Source organism: Octopus sinensis, linkage group LG24 (assembly GCF_006345805.1).
Source record: "Octopus sinensis linkage group LG24, ASM634580v1, whole genome shotgun sequence".
NCBI classification, from domain to species: Eukaryota; Metazoa; Mollusca; class Cephalopoda; order Octopoda; family Octopodidae; genus Octopus; species Octopus sinensis.
Genome location: NC_043020.1, coordinates 31,027,178 through 31,049,033, shown reverse-complemented (window position 1 = coordinate 31,049,033; position 21,856 = coordinate 31,027,178). Strand labels below are relative to the sequence as shown.

Below are 21,856 nucleotides of genomic sequence, written 5' to 3'. Positions count from 1 at the left end.
ATGTTTTCATGCATGTGTGTGTGTGTGTATGTGTGTGTGTGAACCTTGCTTAGAGGTCAGTTGTGCGTTTACAGTCTGTTTCTTTATAGGAAATAAATTTTGATGTATTGATATTTTGATGTTTTGATGTTTTGATATTTTGATGTTCTAATGCTTCCAGGATGGAGGCATGAAGGCTGGTACATTTGATCAATACCCAACACATTCTGTGAATGAATATGTCAAAGTGAAGGAAGGTCGACCTATACATGTTGTCAACAAATCAGGAAATGTGTTTGTGCCTCTCAAACAAGAAAAGTCTCGTCCGACCACTTCAATTTTACAGCAAAATATACTAAAGTAAGTCACAACTAATATTCTTTTATACATCGTTATCTAGCCATGCAAACCATGCCAAAATAGATCTCACTGGTGCTGGTGCCATGTAAAAAGCAACCAGTCCACATTGTAAAGTGATTGGCATTAAGAATGGCATCCAACCATAAAAACCATGCCAAAACAGACAGTAATCGTTTGGTGCAGTCCTCTGGCTTGCCAGCTCCTGTCAAACCATCCAACCCATGACAGGATGGAAGACAGACGTTAAATGATGCTGATGAGGAAGTAGAGGAGGACTACTTTTGCTGGTATTGTCTTTGGACTGTAGACATGCTTGGGCAAACACTTTCAAGGAATTGGTTGAAGTCGATTATATCTATCCTGGTTCTTTGTTGGATATTATGTCTATTGAGCTGTATTTAGTGAATGGTTAGGTCCTTTTACTGCTTGCAGAGATGTGACACACATAGAATAAATACTGTAAAATACACTTTGTTTTGACACAGGTGTTTATTCGCAAACCCACGATGATTGCCACACATACATATTCAATACATGCATAGAATAAATCACAAGATACTGTTTGACACAAGTTTATTGGCAAACACACAATGATTTTCACACCCCTCATACATAGATCCTCATTACCATCATTATCAGTACAGGTGAATGCCCTAAGGATTAGGTTGTTGCATTCACAATTATAAGATTGTGATTTCATTCTTGAGCAAAACACTGCATTTCACATTAATCCAGCTGTAAATGGGTAACTTTATGATGGACTGGTGTTCAAAGGTGAGAGGGTGACTCAGGAAAATTACCCAAACACAGAGATCTCATGAGCAACATTTGGTATTCAGAGATTGAAAGAGTGAGTAGTACAACCTGCACTATGAACCCCAAGTGGTTGGGATTGGTTGTTTAACTTTGTCAAAGGACGACGATGACCACCACCACCACCATATTTTTTTTCTTGCCCATGATTGTATAGTTTAGATTAGTCTTCAAAGATTTCTTTCACTTGACTGCATGGATTTAGTGTATATTATCATATCACTGATGGTCACTAGAGAGATTGTGCAGTCCACAGCAAGGCTAAAAATTAATTTATAAGTATTAGTTCTTATTAAACCAGTGAACTAGCAGAATCATTAACATACCAGACGGAATGCTTAGTGGCATTTGTCCATTCATATGTTCTGAGTTAAAATGTCACCAAGGTTGACTTTGCCTTTCATCCATTCATCATCATCATCATCATCATCAGCAGCAGCAGCATTGTCATCATCATCATCATCGTTTTCCATGCTGGCATGGGTTGGATGGTTTGACTGAGGACTAGCAAGCCAGTAGGCTGCATCAGGCTCTAGTCTGATCTGGCAAGGTTTCTACAGCTGGACACCCTTCCTAATGCCAACCACTCCAAGAGTGTAGTGGGTGCTTTTCACGTGACACTGGCATGGGAGACTGTCAGGTGGCACTGGCATTGACCATGTTCAGATGCTGCTTTTTACATGCCACCAGAATGGGTGCCAGTTGTGGGGTACTGGCATCAAGCACGTTTGGAAGGTGCTTTTTATGATCCACCAGCATGGGAGTCAGTTGGGGGACAATGGAATCCACCACATTCAGATGGTGCTTTTTACATGCCACCAAAAGTGGGAACCAGTCAAGCGGCACTGGCATCGACTCATGCTTGAATGGTGCTCATTATGTGCCACCAGCACGGGTGTCAGCACTGGCATTGGCCACAACTGTGATTTCCCTTAACTTGACAGGCCTCCTCAAGCACAGTGTGTTGTCCGGCGATTCAAGGGTACTTTCAAATGGGCTGGTTATGTGACACTGGCATCAGCCTCGGCTGCAATCTCACTTTACTTACCAGGTCTTCTCAATCACAGCTTATCTCCAAACGTCCCGGTCTCCTATCATTGCCTCTGTGAGGCCCAACATTTGAAGATAGTGTTTCACCACCTCATCCCATGTCTTCCTGGATCTACCTCTTCCACAGGTTCCTTCCACAGTTACAGTGACACTTCTTCACACAGCTATCCTCGTCCATATGCAGCACATGACCGTGCCAGTGCACTCATCTCTCTTACACACTACATCTGATGCTTCTTATGCAACTTTTCTCTCGAAGTGCTTACACTCTGTCGTGTAAGCACAGAGTGTAAGCACATCCAGTGGATCATACTAGCTTCATTTCTTTCAAGCCTACGCATGTCCTCAGCAGTCATAGCCCATGTTTCACTGCCATGTAGCATGGCTGTTTGCACACATGCATCATACAGTCTACCCTTCACTCTGAGCTGGAGGCCCTTTGTTATCAGCAGAGGTAGGAGCTTTTTGAACTTTGCCTAGGCTATTCTTATTTTATGCTCTTGGAGCATCCACCCCCACTACAGACTTGGCCACTTACTTCTAGTTTCTTCCCCTGGCATGTAATGGAATCTGTTTTCTGTACATTTTCAGTGTTTATTGCCCCTGTGCATCTGCCACACACAAAAGCTATCTTCTCAGTTAACTTTCCTTTGATATTGTTGCACCTCTTATGTGTCCATAGTTTATACTGGGTACATCTTGTAGAGTTTCTACCTATGCCTTTCCTACATATTGAGGAGGGCCATCTACCTGAAGGGGTTTGTGATTTGTCTGCCTTCCTACTTACTAGGATTTTAGTTTTTGCTAGATTGACTCTAAGGCCCTTCAATTCTAGGCTTTGATTCCACACCTAAAACTTCTCTAGTTCTGGTTGTGACTCAGCTATTAGAGCAAGGTCATCAGCATAGAGGAGTTCTCAGGGGCAGCCTGTTTTGAATTCCAGTTATTGCCTGGATCACTATGATGAATAAGAAGTGGCTGAGGTCTGATCCTTGGTGAACCCCTACTTCTACCCAGAATTCCTCACTCTACTCATTGCCAACCCTCACCTTATTGACTGCATCCATGTACAGGGCTTGCACAGCTCCTACCAACCACTCATCTATCTGTAGTTTCCACATTTACCACCAGATAAGAGATCAGGGGACTCAGTCAAAGGCTTTCTCTAAGTCAACAAAAGCCAAGTATAGGGGTTTATCCTTAGCTGGGTATTTTTCCTGCAGTTGTCATACCAGAAATATAGCAACAGTGGTGCTTCTCCCTGACACAAAACCAAACTCCATCTCATCTAGGCTAACTCTCTCCCTAATTAGTTGGGCTATGATCCTCTCCGTGACCTTCATCACCTGATCCAGTAATTTGATACCCCTGTAGTTATTTCTATCTAAAGCATCACCTTTACCTTTGTAGCAGTTGACTATGGTACTGTTACACCACTATTGGATATGGCTCCTTCATGAACTATTTGATTTACAATACGGGTGACTAGACCATAACCCACACCACCAGATATGTGCCAGGGGCTTTCCTTGTCTTCATATCCCTAATTGCTTTATCTACCAGGGTACTATCAATTTGGGTAGCTGGTCCCTCAATTGGGTCAACATTTGGTAGGTTCTCCTCCTCCCATTCATTCTCCATGTTCAGCAGACTTTCATAATGGAATCTCCAATCCTTTTTCTATGCAGAATTATTAAATGCAAGTGTGCCATTATCCATGTGGACACATTTCTCTCCTATGACATCACAATTTTGTTGCAATCCGAAATACTTCAGTTCTTTGGTCCTCATGTTACTGAACATTTCATGATCAAAGTAGCAGTTGAATGCTGGTGCCGATGTAATCAACTTACTCCTGCCCCTATTACTGCTAGCCTTATGCCATAATTTTCAACTATTATTATTACTTCTTATTAAACCACTAAGCCGACAGAAGCATTAACACGCTTAGTGGCATTTCATCAGTCGTTGTTTTGAGTTCAATTTCTGCCAAGGTTGACTTTGCTTTTTATCCATTCAGGATCAATAAATTAAGTACCAGTCAAGCACTCAAGGTCCCCCAAAATGTCATGTCTTGTGCCTATAGTAGAAAGGATTGTTATTAGTTTTTATTGTGAGTTACTGCCTTCCAAAATAGGTTGTTCATAACTACTCAATTCCTACCTTCTTCGGCAAGGTTTCTCCTATCACTATCCATTTTGGAGTGTGGGCATTATATTGTGTCACCAGCATCACAGAAATTGTCTAGAGCAGGGCTAAAGAGTTGTCTCTACTTCATATTGGTTCTTTTTTGAAATTACAGCTTGCACTCCAAACTGCAGCGTCCACAGCTCTATCATCATCATCATCATCATCACTGTCACCTCTCCCATATCATTGTTTTAACACAGGTTTATTTCAGTTTCTATCTACCAAATTCAGTCACCAATATTTGGTTGACCTAGGATTATAGTAGAAAACGCTTGACCCAGGTACCATGCTGTAGGACTGAACCTGAAATTATGTGATTGGGAAGTGAATTTCTTTATGATGTGATCATGTCTTGTAGGCATGGCTGTATAGTTATGAAGTTCATTTTGCAGCTTTCATATTTGATCCTACAGCATGGCACTTTGGACAGGTATCTTCTGTTTGGTTGTGACTGCAATTTGAACTTACATCCATAAAATTTGCTTTCCTCTTTAATTAGTATATAAATGCATACACAAGTGTGTACTATATTTGACTTCATGATCATTTAGTCTGTACTCTTTCACTGCTTCCAGTCAGTGTGTTGTGGCCATCATGCCTCAACCAGCTATATCTGGTCCAAATATTCTACTTGTTTTATGTTCAAACTGGCCAGATCTGACCTCTCACACCTACCTAACAATGTTATTCTAGAATTGAACAATTACATCATTGAAATTTCACAGCTATGAGATATTTGATTAATTCACAACAATATATATATATAAGCATTACATTTGACAGAGTAATCTGAAAGCTAATGGGTTAATGTTAAGATTTTTAACAACAAAAATTACAGAAATAAAATTATGTTACACATAAACAAAAAATTAAAATATTAGCAAAATGTAAACTTTATTAATCCTGTGATACATATTGTTTTCTTGCAGAACAATGAATAGTCAGAACTATAAAACTATTGAATCAGTGATGTCTTACTGAGGAAAGAAACACCACAAAGTTTGGCATAAATAATGTTTCGAAAAGAAAAGCTTATTTTCAAAGAATGCATTGTAAATTCTTTTAGAAATGATTGCAAAAATGAAAATAAAATTAATAAAAGTGAGGATGTAATATTTTATTATTGTTCATATATTTTTATATGTGCTGTGTACTTGTTTGTAAAAATTGTCAGCAGTAAATAAAGGTTTTGTAAACACTTTGAGAGGAATGAGATTCAGTAAAGTGAGGCAGAGTTGTTTTCTTTTTGATGTATCAAAACTTAACTTAATTGGGAAAGTGATCATAGAGCAAATGTTTTCTCAGGTTTTGTGAAAGCCTCCATTTTCTGGTGTTCTTGGTCTGTAAAACAGATTGCCATCTTTAGCTATTTGAGTCTCTTTGACAAATAACGGTCTTGGAAACCAATATGAAGATTTGTTGTTTTTTCATGTATGATGACCTGTTTTTGAGGACACCTGGGTTTTAGTACTGTTTTATGGTAGCACTAACCATTAGACCACATGACTTCACATGGCTTGTATGTTGCACTTGCAATCACAAAACCATGAGTTCAATTCCTGCACTGGGTGATGCATTGTATTCTTGAGCAAAACATTTCATTTCCTGTTGTTCACTTTGACATCTGAAGTGTGGTACACTGTGTACCTGGACAGGCAATGTCAATTCAATAAAGAGCTCATATGCAGCACAAGCATTTGATCACTATGAGCAAATCACTCACGCATGTTGTTCAGTAATAAATTTGAAGACTTGAGAAACTATCATTAAATGGTAGCAGTATTCTTATTTAGTGTGTGTGAGCATGTATGCAGGTAGGTATTTTTTGACGAATGTGTGGGTGAGCATGTGTGTGTTTCAAGTGAGGGTGGATGAGCATATACATATAGGCACATGTACGTGAATGTGCAGGCATGCATGTGTATGTATGGGCATGCACACATACGCGATTACTATGAACATTTTTACTCCCTTACCTTTACTCCCTCCCCTTACTTAGCGGTCATTCAAATAGCTCTTTTGTTTGGATAATGGTCAATCACACAATAATTTTCCTTTGTTTTAACGGTAATTTTCATAGCATTTTTTTTCGATGGCCCGATAACTGAAGAGATACCAGCGTGGGATTCCAACCCGACATCCGAAACTCGGAGTTTTATCATGGCTACCAAATAATTGTCCCATATTATATTTACAGATATATATAATATATATATATATATATATATATATATATATCACCGTGATCACCGTGACCGACCAGGCTATTAGATGTAGCTACACATCGCTGGTCACAATGCACTTTGCATTGTTTTAGCCTTCAATTGATGCCACTCCACTGGCTAAGTGAGCAGGCCAATATATATATATATATATATATATATATATATTATTGTTATTATTATTATTATTATCATCATCATCATCATCATCATCATCATCGATTAACGTCCGTTTTCCATGGGTTGGACGGTTTGACTTGAAGTCTGGAGAGCCAGCGGCTGCACCAGGCTGCAATCTGGTCTAGCAAAGTTTCTACAGCTGGATGCCCTTCCTAACACCAACCACTTCCAGAGTGTAGTGGCTGCTTTTTACATGCCACCGCCACAGGAGCCAGTCAGAGGGTACTGGCATCGGTCACGATCGGTTGGTGCTTCTTACGTGCCACTGGCACGGGAGCCAGTCAGGTGGACCTGGCATCGACCACATTCGGATGGTGCTTTTTACGTGCCATCAACATGGGAGTCAGTCATGGGATACTGGCAACGACCACATTCGAATGGTGCTTTTTACGTGCCATCAACATGGGAGCCAGCCAGGAGGGACTGATCCCAGCTACAATATTGGTCTTACTTGACTCAACAGGTCTTCTCAAGCATATCATATTGCTCAATGCATCGGGCATATTCTTAACAGAACTGGACATGCGTGACTGCGATCTTACTTTAATTGCCGTGCCTTCTCAATCACAGTGTATCTCCAAAGGTCTCGGTCTCCTGTCATTGCCTCTGTGAGACCCAGTGTTCGAAGGTCATGATTCACCACCTCATCCCATGCCTTCCTGGGTCTACCTCTTCCACGGGTTCCTTCTTCAGTTAGGGAGTGGCACTTCCTCACGCAGCTGTCTTCATTCATACATAACACATGGCCATACTAGCACAGTCACCTCTCTCGCACACCACATTTGATGCTTCTTATGCCCAACTTTTCTCTCAGGGCGTCTACACTCTGTCGTGTATGCACACTGATATTACACATCCAGCGAATCATACTATCTTCATACACACTTCATTTCATTGCTCCAGTGCAATCAATTGGCAAAAATGAGTATTTATGCTGTGGACTGGTATTCTATCCCAGGAGGAATATATATACCACAGAATCCAGATAACTGACCCCATCCTCATAAGTGTATATGACTCAGGAAATAGCTTTATCAATCCTGATTTCTTTTTTTCCTGACAAAGATGAACCAACTAAAACTTTTAATTCACTATCAATCTTTTCCTTGTAAAAGTTTAATAATGATTCATTTATATTTTACATATACATTTATAAATAAAGGTGTGTGATATATAGCAGTTATAAAAAACAGTTATTGCTATATTTAGAGGTGAAGATTTTAAATGTGACAACAGCAACAATCAGTGAAGATGATGATTAATGAAGACTAATGGCTGATGATTGACAATGGCTCAGCTTAGTTCTTCCAGTTTTGAGTACTTCATTTGAGAGGTCAACATTTCAAATTCTGATGAGAAAGCATTTCCTGAACTGTTGCAGTAAAGTAAAAAATATAAGAAATAGATTAAAAAAATAATTCAGTAATTTAATAAACAACAATACGTAAATAAATGAAATAATTAAAATATTGAAAATGATAAATAAATGTATAAAAAAATTCAGAAGATAATTTTTGTGTCTAATTCTTAGATTGCTGCTGTAAATGATGATAGGTATTAGACATCTGCAATGGACTGGAGTCTTTTACAGAGGAATGTTGGATCTGACCTTATAAATCACAGGGCTCATAAAAATTAAACAGTTTAGCTCAATCATTTAGGTGATGCCACCTATTTGACGTTGCTAGTTCGACATTGATTTTTTTTAATGTTTCTGTCATTCTCTCTCTCTCTCTCTCTCTCCCTCACTCTCTCTCTCTCTCTCTCTCTCTCTCTCTCTCTCTCTCTCACATTGTCTTTGTATATTTCTGCATGCATGTGCATGTGTGTATGTATGTTTACCTCTAGTACCAAAAAGTACTGTTGCCAAAACAGATTCAATTCCCAGTTAGCCATATCAAATCTCCAGTATCCAAACAGCTGTGCCCAGTCATCTCATTCCAGTTGGTGATGTAATTCAGAACCTTAGCAGTGGGAGAGGTTTTAAAATGGCTAAGGCTACTCATTGATCCTCCTCTAAATATCTTATATAAAGAGGTGTCACTTAGTTTAAAGATAAGAATATATTTGTGATTAAACATTAATTATTTCTATTTGTATAACCACTAACTATTCAAACTGTATTTGAAGAGCAAAAAGAATATTTTACACTTTTAAATTACATAAATTTTTAAAAATAATAAAAATTAAGTCATTACAATTGTTGATAGTATTAATAAAGCCACAAAAATGAATGACACTTAATTTAAACATTTAGCAAAAATGGATTTTAATTTTAATATTCAATATTCAAAGTGGTGATCTAACATGGCCAGAGTTCAGTGATTGAAACAAGTAAAAAACAAAATAAAGTAAAAGTGTAAAAGAACTATTCACCCTAAGTCCATTTGTTTCAGTCATTGGACTGGGACCAGGCTGGAGCACTGCATTGAAAGTTTTAGTCAAAAGTTACCCCAGTACTTATGTTCTTAAAGTCTGGAACGTATTCAATTCTATTGATTTCTTTTGCTGAACTACCAAATTACAGGGTCATAAACAAACCAACAGAAGTCATTAAGCAGTGGAGGTACAAAACAGGTACACACACACACACTTGCACACACTCATACAGTGTTCTTTCATTCAGTTTCCAGGCACTTATTCTATTCACAAGGTATTTGTCAGCCTAGGTCTGTAATAGATGACACTTGTACAAGGTGCAGTACAGTAGGACTGAACCCCAAGCCCCATGCTTGGGAAGCAAGTTTCTTATCCATATGGCCGAGCCTGTACTTGTAAGCAAACTAGTAGTAACCATTTAATTTTTTATCATCCTAAGGCCAGACATGAAAGGTAAATAAAAAAAAGCTTACCATCAGAAAAGTCATGGAGAATTTTTTTCTTATTCATTTTAATTTTATGATAATGCTGCAACAGGTTCTCCAGCTGCAACCTTATTACGTTGGCCACAAAGCCAGATATGGCCACTCATAACACAGAGGAGAGGAAGACAAACAAATAGAGGAGCCTGACAATCTGCCGTCAGTTTGTGCCAGTCACCATCAAGAAGTCAGATGTTCTTGGACCCTAAACAGCTAATTTCCTCCTCATAATTTGAGACAACTGCAGTCTATTTGAGAAATGAAACCCATGAGGTGGAGTAGCTGTTGCAATGAGTGTCACTGGCCATTCTCCAAGGCAACGCCATTGACTGTAGGACATAGGTAAACACACCATTTGTTCTGGGGGTCTACAACTCATTATCAGTGGAGTATATTCTAGGTGTGCTAAGTGTGCACTGCACATCCATCGGAAATGGTAAAGTCATTATAAATAATTAACCTTACTCTTTAATTTAATCACAAGTCTTAAAGGAAAACTTTTGTTATACCCACTGCTTGGAATAAGGTGGCAATGGGTGTGGCAGCAGCACACCCAACACAACCACCACCCCCGTATGCCACTGTTCCTTATTCCTTCCTCACACCATCTTCTGATGCTTCATTCCCTCCACTTTTTCTTTGTGTCCTTGGTGAGGTAGTGATGGGTTTTTTCATCTCAATAATTTGATCTTTTATAATTTTAATGCTTTTTTCTTTCTTTTCTTCCTGTAAAAATATGTTGTTAACAACATTGAGAAGTGTTCAACTACATAAGCAACAACGAACTTTTTAAGCAATAACTGTCGCTCAGCATCCTATGTACTTCTTCACTGAAACTAGTAGCTGTCCACTGCCTGTCTTTGATCGTCATAGTCATGAAAAACTACTGGTAGAATGGATACAGTAACCATTTGTTTCTGAAGTTCAAGAAAAGAATTGCCTTTAACATTTTGAAGGCACATTGGTGTTACTTCTATTAAATATAGACTAAAACAATTTGGAATTGTACAACATCATCATCACCATCATTGTTTTAATGTTCACATAGGTTAGATGGAATTTGTTGAAGTGGATTTTCCATGGCTGGATGTGCTTCCTGTCATCAACTCTCACTTATTACCAAGTAAAGTAATATTTTCCCATGACAAGGCATGCTTTTATGGAAGATTGGAAAGGGAGGGCACCATTTGCATGATGGTAATAATCATTTATATCTATCATGTAATGTCAAGGCAAGGATAAAGTAACACACACACACACACACACACATATACACATATACAAAAAAAAGAGCTTCTTTTAGATTCCATCCATTTATAATGCTTTGGTCATGCCAGAGCTGTAGCAGAAGACACTTGCCCAGAACCATGTGGTTGGAAAGTAAACTTTTTACAGATATTGATTTTATCTGTAGCTGCATCAAACCAATTGAAAATCTTCATGTTTAAGATTGCATCATTTAAAAGGAATAAAAAATACTTTATTCTATTCATATATAATTTGAATCTTGATTAAATAAGTAGAAATAATTAATGTTTAATCATCATTATATTCTTGTCATTCAATTAAAGGGTTTATTTTAAAAAACCAGTGGCTAAAATGAAGCTGCTTTCCATTTTTTTCTCCGAGTTATAACCATTTCTAAATGGTAGTCAGACCAATGAAAGACCTTGTATGTTGTAGCTCAAACTGCTAAAAATAGGAGACACATTTTCATTAAATGACACCCTAAAACTACAAAGGATATACTGGATAATGTAATATTAGATAATCCCCAAATAGACGGGATTATCCTAGCTTGAATGCTTCTGATTTTAAGTTTATTTCATCAGAATTGCCTTGAGTCTAAGAAACGAACCCCCACCACCACCACCACCAACAACAACAACAACAACAATAACTAAAGAAATTAATTTGGACTGACTCCTACTGAAATTTTGTCTAGTGTTTTTACTTTCGCCTATACTTTCCACCTCACTTGACCCAACGCTCCTAAAACAATTTAAATCTACTTACTCAAAATCCTCGTCTTGTTCTTTATTTGCTTGAAACATGTAAACATCAGAAGACTGCGTACTGTCAGAATTGTTTAGATCTTCTGTTTGGATACTCTTGCTATTGTCTGAACTCCAGTTACTCATTTGGTCTGTGTAGGTTCCTGGAGATTGGTACAATGAATCAGCATCATCACTATCACTTGTGTAGACTGGGTTCTGTACATCTTTTGATTTTGACTCACTCATAGCTGAGAAATTATTGAAGACTGAAGGTAAAAATGGCAAAGGATTTGTGAAATTTGTTCCTGCATATATATCAGTTGTCTGTGGCATCATGTTGTAACTAGTTCCTAAATATCCAGGAATACTATGGTATGTAAGGTTCATTGGTAGAAATGGTTGCCCAATACCAACTAACTTCAGATATTCATTGAGATAGGAGGTACCAAAATAGTTGGATGATATACCCAAAAATGGATTTGGGATATAATTTGGTGCTAAAGAATTTGGGAAATAAATGCTTGCATTCTGTTTTTCAATTTTGGGTTTCAAAAGAATATCATTTGTTAGCCCCTCATTGTTAGAAACTACAGATTCGCTGTATTGAGTGTGATTCTGTGCCATCCCATTCGATGAAGTTGAGTTCTCCTGAAGCTGAGCTCTTGTTTTATTAAAGTTCACTTCATTCTTACAATTTACTTTCTCGTTCTCTTTCCATGTGTTCTGATTGCATTTTGTAATGTCTTCATTGAACTCAGCTTCTTTTTGATCATTATTAGTGTAGTTCTTTCTTTTCTCTTCCAAATCATACATTCCTTCTAATGACTGTTTAGTAATTTTTGTTAATCTATTCCTCCAATCTCTACCCACTACCAATCTCTGATTTGACCGTTTCTTCAGAAATTCAGATTCTATTTCCATTTGATTGAGTCTTTCTCTTTCCATTTCTTCTTCCTTTTGGTTAATTTGTGATTCTGTCACCTTAAGTTGCTGTTTTTCATTCGTATTTACAGAAGATTCTTTGGGAAATTTCTTCTGCTTTTTCCAAACATTCCATCCTCTTTGACATCCATTTTCATTTTCTTTTCCTTTCTCTCCCTCATGCTTAACTCTGCCTAAATGATGTTGCTCTGACATTTTACCAGTTTTCTTTTCCAAATAATCAAAGTCTCTTCCATTTTTATATTTTGAATTACTTTTGATTCCACTAGATTTATCCCAACCAATATTTTCAGATACTTCACATGTTTTAGGGTTGGTTTCTTTACCATTTTTGGATTTATTTGAATTTGACTTAATGAAGCTTTGTTCATTCTTCCAAGTGAAAGAATTCTTTGTGACATCGTATTCTGGTTTGGGACAGTTTTTGCTATAAAATTCCTTTGTGTTATTTAGATATTTTATATTTTCAGGAATAAGACTATATTTAAAACCAGTTGTGTTTTTTCTTTGAGAATTTTTCACAGAACTCTCTGTATCAGAATTTTCTGAATCTTCAAGATCTTGCATTGGAGTCCAGTCATTTGTTGATCTTGTAGAGTCAGTTCCTTTCTGATTTTCACTTTTCAAATTAGGCTGCTTGGGTTGGTTTAAAGATATGTGATTTTTAAAGTCTCCATTGATTTTAAGATTTTCTGAAGAATTTGAGTTGAAGGAATTGTTTGGAGATAATTTATTAAATTTTTCTACTGCATTTTTATTCAGTAAATCTTCCGAATGTTTTTTGGTTCTATCCACAACATTACCCAAAATTTGGTTTTTGCCATTTGGTAATTTGCTAAAGTTTTCCTCCTGCCATCTTTTTTGCCTGGTCAAACATGTCTGTGTTAGTTCATAATAGAAGGCATCATGAAGATCTTTTTTCATAGGTTTTACAGAATCAGAGTTCTCTTGCTTTTTCATTGATCTTAAGCTATTCCGAGCTTCTATGATGTCTTCTTTGAAGATTGTTTCCAGTCCTTTCATAATGTTGGATGAAATGGTTGTCTTAGAAATGCTGCTAGGGAGGGAATTTTGCCCACTTTGGTCTATGAATTCTCTTTGAAGAGGGGGACAGTAATTTAATGTTCTGCCTAATGATGGTGGCGGTGGTGGTGGTGGTGGTGGTGGTGGTGGTGGAGGGGGAGGAGGAGGAGGTGGTGGTGGAGCTGCTGATTTAGGCTTTGAGAATTCTATAGCATTAGTTTCAACAAGAGAATTGACTGTTTGTAATGGTTCTCTCAACTGCCAATTCTCTCTCATGTAACTATCTCTTTCTGTGAACGTTTGGTTCAGTTCAGGGGCAAATGGAAATTCCATTTGTCTAGTTTCTTGATATCTCTGAGCACTATTACCAACATCTACCTTTGGAAAGGAAAGAACATTGTGGTGATCTGGACCTACCTCCCTGTTTGTCTTTGTCTCACTTGTTTGTTGATTGCAAGGTATAGCGGAACAAACATTTTGTGTATATTCCGAAGTCCGTGACATTTTCATTTCTTCTGCAGTGGCTGGACTAAAGCCTTTTGACCAATCCAAAGAAGCTGAAGACACCAATGATCCATATCTTTGATAGGTATCACTATCAAGTTCAGAAGACACCATAGAATTTGTTGTATTAGTCAGGTCACTTTTGGATGAAAAATATTTTGGAGTTGTATGGCATGTTGATGTAGAAAGTTTTAAATTTGAAGGGTCTGTTTTATCTGAAGTCTCACTTACTGTCGAAGAATCACCATTCCCCTGTAGATTATTTGAAGAGTAACTCTGATTGGTTGAAGGAAGATTGCAATTATTGTTCCACGGAGAAAAATATTGTTTTTTTTTATTTTTTTCAGAAAACTGAAGTTCAGCCTTACTCTGTGCATTTGTTCTACTAACATGATTGGTTTGGGAAGAATCATTTATGACCACTGGACAAGAGGTCAGCATGGTACCTGATGGGGTCAGAACATAGGGCCTTGAGTATGGTTGAACATTGTAAACATTATCTGACTGTAGGGACTTTCTGTGATTCTCATGTTGATTTTCTTGGTTTGAGAAACTGAAATTGATGTACCTAGTGTGGGAATCACTCCTGGTCAAACCTGGTGAGGATTTAAACTCATTAGAAACCTTACAGTTAAGTTCTTTCTGCCAATTCTGTTGGTTAGTGTGTTGATTTGTTTTACTTAAACAGCAATCAGCAGATGAGTCCATGTCAGTCAAGTTTTCATGAAAGTTACTTTGTGTTTGTTTCATTAAAATAACATTATCAGAAATAATTCTGGTCTCAGAAAAGCTTTGATCTAATTTTTTTTCTGTTGACTGGAAATTGTTAGTTTCAGATCTAACTTCTACACTGGGTTTACAGCTAAATTGAGATATCATTGATGGATTTGATATTCCAAGATTTTGTGTTTGAAAAGTATACTTTTCATGATTAGTTTTAGCTGTAAAGGGGATAACCTGGCATGAAGACTTTGAAGAGACATTTTGACTATTGTCACAGGTTCCTGTGTCAGATGTAAACAGTGAGTTCTCTGGTTGAACAATAAACTTATTTGCATGTGGAGGTGGGAGAGGAGCCTGACGTTTCTTTCGACGATTCCTGTTGCAATTATTACTTTCAGAACCTAATACACTCAATGGTTTTGTTTGAGGCTGAAGATTTGAAGAAATAGAATTATTCTCATGTGTAGGCATGTTGGAATATTTCTGTCGGCGAATTTCAGCCATCTGTGCATATGTAAGAGAATAACATTGGTCTACTGGGAAACTGCACTTTTGTGGCAAAGAAGCAATCGGTGCCTTGTTTTTCAGGTTATTCACATTGTTAGCTGTAGAATAAAAGACTGATATCTTGGTCTGATAATCTGAATGTAGCAAAGGATTTGGAATTTCATTTGAAGGTAAATATTTCGTTTGTTGCTCTGATGGCATGATTTCTGAGCTCTTTGTTTGTGTTCTGGATTTTTCAAATGGATTCATTGGTTGAAGTAATTGAAAGTTATTCCCTTCTTTGAAATTATCAATTTCTGTCTCTCTTTTCTTCTTATTTTCTGGTAATATTTCTTTTTTACTAATATTTTGATTATCATTTGTTTCATTTGCATTTAATAAAGACTCTCCACTGCAATCCTGCTCGCCTAAGTGAGAATGGTTAATTATTTCATTCCTTGTTTTGTTTGCCAAACTTTTAGTGTGATTTTCAGGAGAGCTTTTTTGCAAACCTTCGATTCTTGAACGAATTTGTTCATCAAGTACCGTGACCGGATTTCCCCAGATTGATGCAAAATCAGAATTTTTTGCTGCAAGCTGCACAGAAACTGGACGAAGTTTGCGGTGAGTAATTTCTTTAGGCAAAACTTTGTTTTCTGGTACCAGAAAGCTGTGGATTTGATGTGGAATATGATATTGTCTTGAAATGGGATGCCTTCTTCTTCCAGCAGGCTGAACAGGGACTATCTGAAGTGTTGATAAATTCTGCCCCATTTTCACAATAAAAGATTTTCTGAAAGAAACAGCAAAAAGAAAAATAACTGGTTTTTTTCCTTATTTTCCTAAACTTCAATTGAATTATTATCTCTAATCTTTTATATTCTATCTTTTACTTGTTTCAGTCATTAGACTGTAGCCTTGTTGGGGCATCATTTTGGAGGGTATAGTTGAACAAATCAACCGTAGCACTTATTCTTTGGATCCTGGTACTTATTCTATCAGTCAGTTTTTGTTAAACCACCAAGTTACAGGGATGTAAACGAAGCAACACTGATTGTCAAGTGGTGGTTTGGTGGTGGCAGACAAATATAAATACAAAAGCACACACACGCACATAAATATATTCATATACAAGGGGCTTCTTTCAGTTTTCATCAACCAAATTCATTCACAAGGCTTTGGTTGGTCTGGAGCTATAATAGAAGACACCTACGTAAGTTGCCACACCAGGGGACTGAACCCAGAACCATGTGGCTGGGAAGCAAACTTCTTGCCACTCAGCCACACTTGTGCCCAGATGAGTATATATTTTGATACTTATTAGTATGCTTACATTCTTAGTTTAAATTATGCTATGGCTGACTTACCACTTAGTCTTCTGTGGGGTGGGTAATATAATCAACTACTCCTCCCCACCACCACAGAAGTTTGTGCCTATGAGATGATGTTAGATATCTTTGTTAAATTACAGTGAATAACAGAATTCTAGAACAGTGGAGAAATTTCAGAATAGAAGGCAAATTGAAAAGACAAGCTGTTGAGCAACAAACATGATATATTAACATATGAACAACATATACACAAAATATAACATGTATACAATACATGTACATGTCTGAAACATGTATACAAGTATGTAACATGTATAAATGTATAAATGTATACAATATGTATATTAAATATATATAATATGAATTTTTGTTATTTACATTTTATGCTCTTCAGATCTCCTCTTTCTCTCTCTCTCTCTCTCTCTCTCTCTCTCTCTCTCTCTCCCTCACTCATTGTTTTTCTTCCTCTTTCCACCACCACCACACTTTATGGAAGATAAACATCCTGACTCATGGTATATCCAAGCCCCTCCATTCTGCACTACCCTTTAAGCCTGGTCCCCCTTTTTACAAAAGATTGGTCCTCTGGAGTCATTTCCCACCTTATGTTTTTCTATTAATCTTATTTTATTTCCTTAAGCCCTTCACTCCTTATGGGCTACCAATGATCTTTCTCCACTATTCTTGACCCTAGGTTGTCTTTCCTGCTTCTCTCCAGTTAAATTCCTGCTTCTCTCCAGTTCTTTTCCAGTGTCTCATATTAAGCTGTTTTTATGACATGCTTTCAGCTTTCGCTGCACTATATCCTATATTTCCCTCAAGGAAGCCCTTCCTCTCTTGAATCTTGTTGGCTTTGAATTGTCATCAATGCTTTTATAGCTTTGCTATTTTTCTAGTAGGGATGTTCTTGACACCTTTTTAATTCTGGAAAGATGTGGTCCACATTAGTCTGACCTCTACCCTTTGACCCATTGAGCACAACTCTCAGGGTCATTGAAGCATATAAGCTACCACACTGCAACAAGGACAGGACCTTGTGGTGGGATTGTTAATCCACAACAGTTTAAACAAAACATTAATGGCATTAGTCACAATGGGTTCAGAGAACCTACAAAGATCATAAGCAATACCTCTTCCATCCGACTCAATAAGTGAAAAATTAAAAAAAAACACTTTTTTTACTTTTCAAGAGCCAATCAAGGATCCTTTGTGCAGTCATTTGACCTATTAGAAATAACAGCCAAATCTGCCTGAAATCTAAAACTAAACATCTTAAAAGATACATTCGATAATGTAGCCCTAGATATCTAGTGGAAAAAGGCAGGATGTGGATGAACAGAACAATCTTTATTATAGGTTTGCTAAGCTGAGGTTGACCTAGAGCTAAACAACAACTATAGCAAGCAGATTATTTAATATTTGAGGTTAAGCTGAGCCCAGAAGGGGAGAATGATAATTTTGAGGAAGTAACACCTGAACATAAGATGTCAGATATAATGTAATTGTTCATCTGTTGTAACTAAAATGTTGTACGTATGTGCATGTGTGTGTGCATGTGCACGAGTGTATGTGCGAGTGTGTGTGTGTATGTATGTGTGTATGTCTGTGTGCATGTATGTATGCATGTTCCATGTGTATGTGCATGTATGTATATATATATATATATATATATATATATATTTATATATTTATATATGTATATATATATTTATATATGTATATATATATACATATATATATATGTATATATATACATATATATATATATGTATGTATATACACACACAAACACACACACACACATACATACATACATACATACATACATACATATATATATATATATATATATATATAGAGAGAGAGAGAGAGAGATACACACATATATATATATATATAGAGAGAGAGAGAGACTGACAGGTGTTTAAATATATGAATATATATATGCATATGTCTGTGCCTGTGTGTATATGTAAGTATAGGTGTGTGTGTGAGGCAAGTGTATTTCACTATTATATAATGCTCCTCTTTCTATACAATGATATAGTTGTTTTATTTTTGTTTTATTGTTGTTTTACACCTTTATTTTCTTAAGTCTGTTTACTTCATAATATTTCTTCTTAAGACCTAATAATGCCCTTCCAGCTAGGATAAGGATTAAGAATTGCTTGTCATTAGATGGAAACAAAACATTGTAAATGAAATATATTGCTTCTCTTATTCTTTATCTTGTTTGTATACATACATACATACATACATACATACATACATACATACATACATACATATATATATATATATATATATATATATATATATATATATATATATATATATATATATATATATATATATATATATATATATATATATATATATATTTATATATATATATATCTCATCATCATCATAGATTAATGTCCGTTTTGCATGCTGGCATGGGTTGGACAGTTTGACTGAGGTCTGGAGAGCCAGCAGCTGCACCAGGCTCCAATCTGGTCTGGCAGAGTTTCTACAGCTGGATACCCTTCCTAATGCCAACCACTCCAAGAGTGTAGTGGGTGCTCTTTTACATGCCACCGGCACTGGAGCCAGTCAAGGGGCAGCAGCCCCAGTTACGACATTGGTTTTACTTGACTCAATAGGTCTTCTCAAGCATATCATATCGTGTTTTGTGATTAGAAGGAGTTGTGTGTGACAAGCACGTGGTTTAGGAAAACAGAGAAAAGGAAAGTGACTTTCAGTGCATCAGGGGTATTCTTAACAGGGCTGGATGTGCATGGCTGCCATCTCACTTTAGTTGCCGGGTCTTCTCAATAACAGCATATCTCCAAAGGTCTCAGTCTCTTGTCAAAGCCCTTGTGAGGCCCAATGTTCAAAGTTCATGCTTCACCACCTCATCTCATGTCTTCCTGGGTCTACCTCTTTCACAAGTTCCTTTTACAGTTAGGGAGTGGCACTTCCTCACTCAGCAGTCTTCATTTATACATAACACATGGTCATACCAGCGCATTTGCCTCTCTTGCACACCACATTTGATGCTTCGTATGTCCAATATATATATATATATATATATATATATATATATATATATATATATATATATATATATATATATGTATATATTTATATATATATATATACATATATATATATATATATATATATATATATATATATATATCATCTTCATCATCGTTTAGCGTCCGCTTTCCATGCTAGCATGGGTTGGATGGTTCAACTGGGGTCTGGGAAGCCAGAAGGCTGCACCAGGCCCAGTGATCTGGCAATGTTTCTATGGCTGGATGCCCTTCCTAACGCCAAACACTCCGTGAGTGTAGTGGGTGCTTTTTACATGCCACCAGCACAGGTGCCAGGTGAGGCTGGCAACGGCCACGATCGGATGGAGCTTTTTATGTGCCACCGGCACGAGGCCAGTAAGGGCAGTGCTGGCAACAGCCACATTCGGATGGTTCTCTTACGTACCACCGGCACTGGTATCACAGCTGCAATTTCCATTGATGTTAATCGATTTCAATTTTTTCTTGTCTTCTGTAAATGGGATTTTGAGTCCAAAATACAAAGGCATTATTAAAGTTTCCACATTGGCAAAAGCTGTCTAATTTTTTTTCATTTTACAGAGTAATTAAGCTTATTCAGTAACATTCTACAAGTTCTGTTACGTTTCTTGGCAATGCAAGAATATTGTCAGATTCAAAAACTTATTACTGTGTAGAGTGTTAGATTGTGTTGGAAAAATATTCCAGAACAGAGTAGTTTTTCTGATTAAATTCACAGAGATGTATAATTTGGGTTGTTGTTGTCAAGACAGAGCCTAGTTTTACAGGATTTGAATTCAAAACACAAAACGACATGACTAAAATCATGCAGCCAATTTTAATGTCAATTTAATTGCGTGTTTAAACCATACATTATATATATATATATACATTATATATATATATACATATATATATATATATATATATGTATATATATATATATTATATATATACATATATATATATACATTATATATATATATATATATATATGTATATATATATATATATATATACATTATATATATATACATTATATATATATACATTATATATGTATATATATATTATATATATACATTATATATATATACATTATATATATATATATATATATATATATATATATATATATATATATATATATATTATATATATACATATTATGTATATATAATGCTGAAAAATTCCAGGCCCTGTGCTACCAGCATCCAAAACTGAATATTAAACCTACAGAGTACACAGGTACACAGGGAATTTCAATCCCAGAGCCTAAGTCTGTGAGGGACCTGGGTATTGCAAGTGCACATTACCTGGATGGCGACAAAGTGCAGACAACTGCCTTGATGAATCCTAAGAACATTCAGAACCAGAGATAAGGAAACCATGATGGTCCTCTGGCGGACATTCGTCCTCAGCCGCCTGGATTACTGCTCACAGCTATAGTCACCCACTAGTGTAAGATTAACAGCGGACCTTGAAGCAACCCAGAGAAGATTCACAAAGAAGATCGTCTCTTTGCAACAGCTCAGCTACTGGGAAAGGTTGAAACAGCTAAGACTCTACTCCCTGGAGAGAAGACGGAAGAGGTATGCAGTAATATATGTCTGGAAGATCCTGGAAGGAATTGAGCCAAATTTTGGCATTGGAAGCTACACCAATGCCAGAACGGGACGACACTACATGGTGCCAAAATCCCAGCAATGCCATCACGCTTCAGGACCAGCTTCTGCAACAGCCTGGGTTTCAAGGGCCCACAGCTTTTTAATATTCTCCCAAAGAGTCTGAGGAACTTGCACAAAGTAGATGTAGAGGCTTTTAAATCAAAGCTAGACCTCTTCCTGTCGAGAGTCCCAGATGAGCCTACCTCACGGCAAGAGGTGCAAATGAGGGTAGCTATATCAAACTCCATTCTTCATCAAGTACCACATATTAGAGGAGGCTCCTAGTAATAACAATGTAGCGAAAAATGGCGGAGCATCAGCATGGCCGCAGCTCTGAGCTGAAACTTTCAAAAAAAAAAAGAAAAAGAATTATATATATATATATATACATTATATATATATATATATATATTATATATATACATTATATATATATATATATATATATGATGATGATGATGATATAATA

The 21,856-nt window shown here is 36.8% G+C and overlaps 2 protein-coding genes across 2 annotated transcripts in view; one reads left to right on the top strand and one right to left on the bottom strand.

Moving 5' to 3' along the window:
* LOC115224121 (UPF0602 protein C4orf47 homolog) overlaps positions 1-5,471 on the top strand; it is a 34,285-nt gene extending 28,814 nt beyond the window's left edge. Inside the window, exons 6-7 of the mRNA XM_029794924.2 lie at positions 161-339; positions 5,322-5,471. Coding sequence (XP_029650784.1) covers positions 161-339; positions 5,322-5,373 — 231 coding nt within the window. The 3' untranslated portion in view covers positions 5,374-5,471. The remainder of the gene's footprint in view (positions 1-160; positions 340-5,321) is intronic.
* A 1,532-nt stretch (positions 5,472-7,003) lies between these two features.
* The window catches only part of LOC115223774 (uncharacterized protein DDB_G0284459-like), a 33,733-nt gene continuing 18,880 nt past the window's right edge, over positions 7,004-21,856 (bottom strand). The window contains exons 2-3 of the mRNA XM_029794436.2: positions 11,672-16,123; positions 7,004-8,166 (exon numbers count right to left, since the gene is read on the bottom strand). Coding sequence (XP_029650296.2) covers positions 8,088-8,166; positions 11,672-16,104 — 4,512 coding nt within the window. The 5' untranslated portion in view covers positions 16,105-16,123 and the 3' untranslated portion in view covers positions 7,004-8,087. The remainder of the gene's footprint in view (positions 8,167-11,671; positions 16,124-21,856) is intronic.